Source organism: Penaeus japonicus, unplaced genomic scaffold (genome assembly GCF_977035675.1).
Source record: "Penaeus japonicus unplaced genomic scaffold, GWHDUDI00000001_assembly GWHDUDI00000030, whole genome shotgun sequence".
Lineage (NCBI taxonomy): Eukaryota > Metazoa > Arthropoda > Malacostraca > Decapoda > Penaeidae > Penaeus > Penaeus japonicus.
This window is the reverse complement of record NW_028234432.1, coordinates 21,601,596-21,611,595: the sequence shown is the minus strand read 5'-3', so window position 1 is coordinate 21,611,595 and position 10,000 is coordinate 21,601,596. Positions and strand designations below refer to the sequence as shown.

At 41.7% G+C, this 10,000-nt stretch overlaps 1 protein-coding gene across 3 annotated transcripts in view; it reads left to right on the top strand.

Moving 5' to 3' along the window:
• LOC122252831 (uncharacterized) overlaps window positions 1–4,136 on the top strand; it is a 5,216-nt gene extending 1,080 nt beyond the window's left edge. For all 3 annotated transcript variants that reach the window (XM_043015503.2, XM_043015502.2, XM_086555193.1), the window contains exon 3: window positions 395–4,136. In XM_043015503.2, the coding sequence (XP_042871437.2) occupies window positions 499–3,012 (2,514 nt within the window). In that variant the 5' untranslated portion in view covers window positions 395–498 and the 3' untranslated portion in view covers window positions 3,013–4,136. The remainder of the gene's footprint in view (window positions 1–394) is intronic.
• The last annotated feature ends 5,864 nt before the right edge of the window (window positions 4,137–10,000 follow it).

Here is a 10,000-nt window from a genome sequence, read left to right as displayed (position 1 = left end):
TATATATATATATATATATATATATATATATATAATATATATATATAAATAAATATAGATAGATATATATATATATATATATATATATATATATATATATATATATATATATATATATATATATATATATATATAGAACAAGTGATAGTTCATCATCACCTTTTTTTCTCTCTCCATTCATCTCTCTCTCTCTATCTATCTATCTTTATCTCTCCCTCCTTACCTCCCTCCACCTCTTTCTCACCTTTCTCACTCACTCTCTCCCTCTCCCCCCCCTCGCTCTCTCTCTCCCTCTCTTCCCACTTCCCTCCCTCCCTCAATCCCCCTCCCCCTCTCCCTCCCTCCCTCCTTACCTTCCACTGCCCGTCTATATGTGTAATCTCTCCCATTGCAGGACTTGGAGTAACCCCACCAATTCTCCAGGAAAGCTAGCGTTGTCACAAGCGAAGTGGGAAGGGAGTCCATCTGGCGAGACAACAGAGTAAAACAACTCACAAGATGCAAAGGGAAGAGGAAAAAAGAGGCTTGATTGACACTCTGAAAGGGACAGTAGAGGAGATGGACGTCAAAGGAACGGCAGAACAGATCGGCGTTAAAGGAAAAGCAGAACAGATCGACGTCGAAGGAATGGTAGAAAGGACCGACGTTGAAGGAACGGCAGAACGGATCGACGTCGAAGGAACAACAGAAAGTATCGACTTCGAGAGAACGGCAGAACAGATCGTCGTCGAAGGAACAACAGAAAGTATCGACGTCGAGGGAACGGCAGAACAGATCGTCGTCGAAGGAACAGCAGAACGGATCGACGTCGAAGGAACAACAGAAAGTATCGACGTCGAAGGAACAGCAGAACGGATCGACGTCGAAGGAGCAGCAGAAGGTATGGACGTCGAGGGAACAGCAGAAAGGACTGACGTCGAAGGAACGGCAGAACAGATCGTCGTCAAAGGAACACCAGAACGGATCGACGTCGAAGGAACAACAGAAAATATGGACGTCGAAGGAACAACAGAAAGTATGGGCGTCGGAGGAACAGCAGAAAGTACCGACGTCGAAGGAACGGCAGAAACGACCGACGTCGAAGGAACGGCAGAACGGATCGACGTCGAAGGAACAACAGAAAGTATCGACGTCGAGGGAACAGCAGAAAGGATCGACGTCGAAGGAACGGCAGAACGGATCGACGTCGAAGGAACAACAGAAAGTATCGACGTCGAGGGAACAGCAGAACGGATCGACGTCGAAGGAACGGCAGAACGGATCGACGTCGAAGGAACAACAGAAAGTATCGACGTCGAAGGAACGGCAGAACGGATCGACGTCGAAGGAACAACAGAAAGTATCGACGTCGAGGGAACAGCAGAACGGATCGACGTCGAAGGAACAACAGAAAGTATCGACGTCGAAGGAACAGCAGAAAGGACCGACGTCGAAGGAACGGCAGAACGGATCGACGTTAAAGGAAAAGCAGATATGATCGACTTCGAAGGAACAACAGAAAGGACCGACGTTGAAGGAACGGCAGAACAGATCGTCGTCGAAGGAACAGCAGAAAGTATGGACGTCGAGGGAACAGCAGAAAGGACTGACGTCGAAGGAACGGCAGAACAGATCGTCGTCGAAGGAACAGCAGAAAGGACCGACGTCGAAGGAACAGCAGAAAGTATGGACGTCGAGGGAACAGCAGAAAGGACTGACGTCGAAGGAACGGCAGAACAGATCGTCGTCGAAGGAACAACAGAAAGTATCGACGTCGAAGGAACAGCAGAAAGTATGGACGTCGTGGGAACAGCAGAAAGGACCGACGTTGAAGGAACAGCAGAAAGAGCCGACGTCGAAGGAATGGCAGAACGGATCGACGTCGAAGGAACGGCAGAACAGATCGTCGTCGAAGGAACAGCAGAACGGATCGACGTCGAAGGAACAACAGAAAGTATGGGCGTCGAGGGAACAGCAGAAAGGACTGACGTCGAAGGAACGGCAGAACAGATCGTCGTCGAAGGAACAACAGAAAGTATGGACGTCCAAGGAACAACAGAAAGTATGGGCGTCGTGGGAACAGCAGAAAGGATCGACGTCAAAGGAACAGCAAAAGTGATCGATGAAACAATAGACATGATAAGCGTCGAGGGTCATGTCATCCCTCACGTCCAGATTGAACTCGAGGGGCTTCCAGTTCGCTTCGTGGTAGACACCGGCTGTCAGTGTAGCTCCATTACCAAAAGACAGATGAAAATCCTAGGCTATGAGGCGACCGATTTGGAGGTCACTGGGGATGCTCCGTGCCGCACGCTAGGACATCTGCTTCTCGATGTCAAGATCAATGCCTACGAGATGAGGAAAAGCTTCATAGTCAACGACAGTTTTGTTTACAACTTGCTTGGTCTCGATATTCTTGCAACGTACTGCTGCATCATAGATTTGGATAAGAATACACTAACTTTGCGTGAGTACAATGAAGATGCCTCATGGGACATTCCGAAGACCACTGTGACCGTTCAAGGCAAAGATGTGGAAATGGAGATCGACACAGGCTGTGAAAGCTGCACGAGCGGGCCCTTGAGTCTGGCAAAGGAGCTCGACTTGTCTCTGAAGCCTGCACATGGCCGATCCGTGCTTGGAGTCGGTTATGAAGTCGCCGTTCCATATGTGGCCACCGACTTGTGCATTGAGGCGTTTGGCCGCAGAATGAGTAACGCCTGGTACACCGTGAAGCCCGACGAAACTCCAGAGGAACACAAGGACCCTATATTGGGAGTGGTTTTCTTCTCCGGGTTGCGGCTGCAGTTCAATCCCGACGGGACGTTTGGAGTAACAGGACCAAGGCAGGAAGACCAGGTGGGACGCTCAGCTGAGCCCAGGGAAGAGGGAGAGGCCGCTACGACGACCACAGAAGAACCTCTGGGATTCGATGAGGGACCCACTGCAACAGCCACCTCAGAAAAAACACAGGAATCCGATGAGGAACTTGCAGCCTCAGCCGTCACAGAAGAGCCTCATGAATCCAATTAGGAACTCTGCCACAGAAGAGCGCCAGAGATCTAGTAAGCTACACTGCGAGTTCATATGATGATGATGCACGCATTTTTTTGTTGTTGTTTATATGTGGTGTGTGCTTATTTGTATTTTTTTTTGTATATGGGAGAGAAAGAGAGGAAAAGAGATAATGTAACTGTAATAATCATAATGATGATACTGATAATGACGATAGTAATGGTATATCTATCTCTCTTTCTCTCTTTATTGATATATGGTGTAACAGGCAGTTGCTATAACTTTAAGTATTAATTACTTTTTGACAAAAATCTTATTTTTTCAATTGATCTTCATCTTTGTCTTTCGACTTATCCCTGTATTAGGGGTCGCCACAACGCGTCAACTTTCTCCATATCTTTCTATCTTGTGTGTCCTCCTCCACAGCACCTACTTGCATCAAATCTTCTCTGATGTTGTCCATAAAACGCCTTTTCGGTCCGCCCTTGCGCCTCTTTCTTGGTGGTGCCAAAATTCTTCGGGCAACGTAGTTCTCTTCCCTTCTCTTCACGTGCCCAAACCATCTCAGTCTCTTAACTTCTCCCCAAGCCTTCTTGTAACTAGCATGTCCCTCACTGTCTCATTCCTGATTCTGCTTTTCCGTGTGAGACCCAGAGTGAATCTCAACATTCGCATCTCTGCCACCTCCAACTTTGTTACTGGCATTGTCTCTATGCCATAAAACATCGCTGGTCTTACACACGTCCTATAGATTTACCCCTTCACTCCTATTAGCATGTTCCTGTCACACAAAACTCCCGTCACTTTTCTCCTCCCATTCCAGCCTGCCTGTATTCTCCTTTTAACTTCGGCATTGCTAGATCCTTCACAGTCAACTGTTGAACCCAGATACTTAAATGCATTCATTTTCTTGATGCCTTTCCCTTGCATCTTAACTCTGCCATCTCCTTCCTTCTCACTTACACAGAGATAATCAGTCTTCCTTCTGCTGACTTTCATGCCACGCTTCCCCAATGCGTGTCTCCACCGCTTACGTCTCCTCTTCTTTCGCTACATAACACAACGTCGTCTGCAAACATCATAAACCACGGCGCTCCTTTCCTAATCCCATCAGTTAACTTATCCATGATGACAGCAAACAAGTACGGGCTCATGGCTGACCCTTGGTGTCATCCAACGTCAACCTTAAACCCTTCTGTGTCACCCACTACACTTCTCACTCCTGTCCTACACTCATTATACATATTTTGTACCACCCTTATATACACTTCCGGTATCGATGACTCTCGCATGCAGTGCCACAATTCCTCTCTTCGTACTCTATCACATGCCTTCTCCAGATCGATGAACACAGAATCCAGTTGCCTTTGTCCCTCTCTGTACTTCTCCATCAGCATTCGCAGTGCAAAAATGGCATCTGTGGTACTTCTCCCAGGCATAAAACCAAACTGTTCATCACAGATTCTGCAGCAGCTCCTCAGCCTTGTGTCTCATTAGTTTGAGGCCCCGATAGTTACCACAATCCTGCGTGTCTCCTTTGTTTTTGTAAATGGGTATCAATGTGCTCTTTCTCCACACATCTGGAATTCTCTATCCTGCCAGGATTTTGTTGAATAGGGATGTCAAATATCCAACCCCTACTTCTTTTGGGCTTATCCATGCTTCTATAGGGATGTTATCTGGTCCTAAACCTTTGCCTCTCTTCATCTCTCAGTCTTTACCTTATCCTGTGTTACTCCTGCAACCCATTTATCTCTCATTTCCCTGGGTTTTTCAGCATTCATCATCCCTTCGAAGTAGTCTTTCCATCTCTGCAGCACCTCCTCCTCGGTGGTCAAAACTTTATCCTCAGCATCCTTTATCAGCCTAATTTGGTGCCCGTCCTTTGCTGCTCTATCCCTCTGCTTTGCCACTCTATACACCATGTTTTCCCCCTCTTTCGTATCCAGCTTCTCATATATCTCCTCACTCGCTTCTTTCTTTGCTTTCGCCACTGCCTCCTTTGCCTTGTTCTTCGCTTCCTTATACAAAAACTTTCTTCTCAGATTTTTTCTTTTGTGCCACTCTTCCCATGCTTCTTTCTTTCTCGCAATAGCTTCCTGTGCTTCTTCGTTCCACCACCATATTTCCCTGTCCTCCTTCATTTTCCCAGTTGTCATACCAAGAAATTCCTTTGCTGTTTCTCGCAAGACTTTCGATGCGCCTACCCAGGTGTTGTCTTCCACCCCATTTCATCTTCTGGTCTACCTCCAGTCTGAATTTCGCACCAAAGTTTTTTTTTTCTTTTTCTCGCAGTCTCCACCACTTGATTCTAGGTTCTGTTATTACCTCTCTTCTCCTTCGGCTCGTCAGCCTTTTCTTTTCAACTGATGAATATCCATTTGTTCGTTTCCTTTGATATTAAACGGATATTAAAAAGATTAATCAGAGAACTGTGTCATGATAATGTCATTACTATTTGGTTTAATGTAAAGGTTCCAAGTAAAACTATCATAAAAAAATCGGAGCATTTATTAACATCTAGTTATACTAAGATGGATGCGACAAAGTTACAATACTGAAGGTCATGTAAACTAACAAGTAAACAACACACAATCTGCGCTCTTGCCGGTTATGCAATGCAGGTCCATATATCAGATTCTTTCACAACGTGATATTACAAAAAAGATATATCATGAATTATAAACATCTTGATATCTTCAAAGATGAATATAAGCAATTCACTACAACAATATTAAGAACTAAACGTTTAATTATATAGATCGGTAAGGACCCCACCATCTCATAAGTCCTATATTAGTCCTATACTTCGGCTGAGCAGTGATTCCTTGAAAATCACTGTTTTTAACTGACTAATTTCTTAACTGAATTTAAATGTTCAACATCCCCACTACATCTTCATCTACCTAGCCTCATGTCTTACTAGCTAATGCCTATCTTCTAGTAAATGAACTGTGATCACGCTAAAATAATGTGCTGAAATTAACGACAAACCTCACAAGAATATAATCACACACAAAAACATATCTATAATCATAGCGAGTAATCGGCTGGCTTATCCTAAACCCAGGAATATTCTAACTAATCATTTCTAATTCCTGTCCGCTGTGTTAGAGCATAAAAGCAAACACAATATACCACTGTTAGGACTTTTTAGAATGAGCCACCATTAAACATGGACCTACAGTTACACTCTGATCTTCCTTCCGGAAACCCTCGATCACGTCACGCGCCTTTGGGTATCAATGAACCTGATTCTTACAACTTTGAAGATACCCACAGAAGGAGAGAGAGAGAGAGAGAGAGAGAGAGAGAGAAAGAGAGAGAAAGAGAGAGAAAGAGAGAGAAAGAGAGAGAAAGAGAGAGAGAGAGAGAGAGAGAGAGAGAGAGAGAAAGAGAGAGAAAGAGAGAGAAAGAGAGAGAAAGAGAGAGAGAGAGAGAGAGAGAGAGAGAGAGAGAGAGAGAGAGAGAGAGAGAGAGAGAGAGAGAGAGGGGGGGGGGGGCGGGCTGAGCGTCTTCACCTCGCTGTACTCCTCAACTTCCAAAGGAAGCGCCTGCACTATTTCCGGGGGAGAAAAGGCAGATGTCTCTCACTCCGGTCTCTTTCCTCGCTCTTCTCTTTCTTCTCTCTCTCTATCCATTGCCCCTTTCTCTTTCCTATTCTCTCATCTCTCTCTCTCTCTCTCTCTCTCTCTCTCTCTCTCTCTCTCTCTCTCTCTCTCTCTCTCTCTCTCTCTCTCTCTCTCTCTCTCTCCTTCCCTCCTTCCCAAGCAAATACAATGCCCTGCTCTCTCTCTCTCTCTATCTATCGCACTTCTATTTAAAAAGTATTAATTACGGCAGAAGTATAAGTAAATACGTAAAAGACTGTAACAATGATTAGCCGTATCACAATCAGTAATCATAATTAATATATCATCACCAACCCACTTCTCTCTATATATATATTTGCAATTTTTCTAATAACGAAAAGCAAGTCAAGGAAAGGGAAGCTTTTACAAGGAATCAGTGAGATTGTATATCTATCCTTCTAGCACCAAGAAAACCTGTATATATACAGGTATATATATATATATATATATATATATATATATATATATATATATATATATATGTATGTATACATATATATATATATGTATGTATACATATATATATATATATATATATATATATATATATGTATATATACATATGTTTATATAAATACACAATGGACATGTTTATATGCATCATCAAGTATTTTAGTTGTATCTTTAGTTTTATAACATCCGTTCGTAATTCCAAACGGTTTGGGTTTTCAGTCATCTATCATTTCAATTTTTGCAAAATAATTTTACAAAAGATTGTGTAACTAAGGATGTAGCAGTATATCCAGTAATTATTCATCCTCATCTAATTACCTGTTTGACGACCCAATAGAAAAGACGTCTGAATAGTTAGTTATTAAAGGATTAATGAATTAAGTAAATATTGGTAGATGCACATAATTCCTCACTTTAAAGTTAGAATATGTTCAATGCAACATGAATGTAATAGCCTTGGTTCTTGTATTTGATTTTTAAAAAATATATATATATACATATACTAGAGTCCAAGATAGTAAACTCTGAAAATAATCAAACATAAACACAGACATCATTATCTCTCATCCTTCTAAAAACATCGTAGTTTGCCTCTGCCGCATGGACGCCCCGATTCAACATTTACATTCTCACTCACATTAGTGTTTGTCCCTCGAGAACCACGAGTAGAACAGAAGAAGAAGTGAAGTGAAGCAGTGAAGCGCCGCTGAAGCCCTGCATGGGGAATTCATCGCTGCAAAACCCATTCTTTTTTCGAAATCTCTCACTTTCAGAGAAAGGAAGACAGACAGATAGACAAACTGGCGGACAGACGGAATGCAGTATGATAAGATATCTATGATAATGCATTATCCTTCTAAGAGTTGCATCTTAATGTTGCCTCATGGGATATGATACCTGACAGAGAGCGGAAACAACCACCATTCTTAATCACGCCTCGCTTGTCTTGCCATGACAATCGTAACTTTTCTCATCCAATTTTATTTATTTATTATTCTCATTTATTATTTATTTATTATTTACTTATTATTTATCTATTTATTATTATCTATCTATTTATTTATTTATTATTTATCTATTATTTATTTATTATTTATATATTATCTATTTATTATTCTCAAGCAATTTTATTTTATTTTAATTCGTTTAGCATTCCAGTTTAATGAAGGTCATGATGACACATGTGCTGGGGGGGGAGGTTGTTGTTTTAAAGGCATCACTCAATGTCATGATGGTGATACGTTTGCTTTTTCAAGGATGCTGTGATTTATATCCACATTTCATAGAATTTTACGTATATATGTATATAAAAGTGTACAATTAGGGCCAGTAGGTGGGACACCCGGCTACAACCTTCTTGGGAGAAATATGTCCAGCAGTGGAATGATACAGACTGAAGAAAAGAAAAAAGAAAGAAACAAAAAGAGAAAAAAAAAATATATATATACACAAATACATATATATACATATATAAATGTGTGTATATATGCTCACGCGTGCACACACACACACACACATTATCATCAATATCATAATCATTATTTTCATTATCACTATTATCATGTTCATTGTCATCATTATTACCATCTCACAAATACTCTTAAATATTAACACACATGCACAAGATAACACATACACATAAATACATACAGACACATATAAACACAAACACTCACACACAGAAGACCACACATATACACACAAATACGCGGAAAAAGCAGAAACAAATACTATAAACACAAACACATGCACACGCACACATAGAAAACACACACAAACGCACACACAGAAATCACACACATACACACACAGAAACACATGCAACAGAAACACACACACACACACACACACAAACAAACACATACACACACACACACACACAAACACACACACACACACAAACAGACACACATACAAACAGATACAAACAAACAGACACACACACAAACAAACAGACACACATACACACACGAACACACACACACACAAACAGACACATACACAAACAAACAAACATACGCATACAAAAAAAACACACAGAAAATACACACAAACGCACACACAGAAACACACACACATACACACGCAGACACGGAAAACACACACAGAGAATCACATACACACACACAGAAACACATGCAACAGAAACACACACACACACACACAAACACACACACACAAACACACACACACAAACAGACACACACACAAACAAACAGACACACACACACACAAACAAACAAATACACACAAACAAACACACACACAAACAGAAACACACATAAACAAACAGACACACACACACGAACACACACAAAAACAGACACAGACACAAACAAACAAACATACAAATACACAAAAACACACACAAAGGCACACACAGAAACACACATACATACACACGCAGACACGGAAAAGACACACTCACAGAATCACATACACACACAGAAACACACATAAACATACACACAGAAACACATGCAATAGAAGCACACACACAAACACACACACACACAAACACACACACACAAACAAACAGACACACACACATACGAACACACACACACAAACAGACACAAACAAACAAAAACATACAAACACACACACAAACAGACACACACAAACAAACACACACACACGAACACACACACAGACACAGACACAAACAAACAAACATTTTACACACAAAACACACACAAACGCACACACAGAACACACATACACACGCAGACACGGAAAACACACACACAGAATCACATACACACACAGAGAAGCACATGCAACAGAAACACACACATAAACACACACACAGAAACACTCACACAGAAACACATGCAACAGAAGCACACACACTCACACACACACAAACACACACACACAAATACACACACACAAACACACACAAACACACACACACAAAC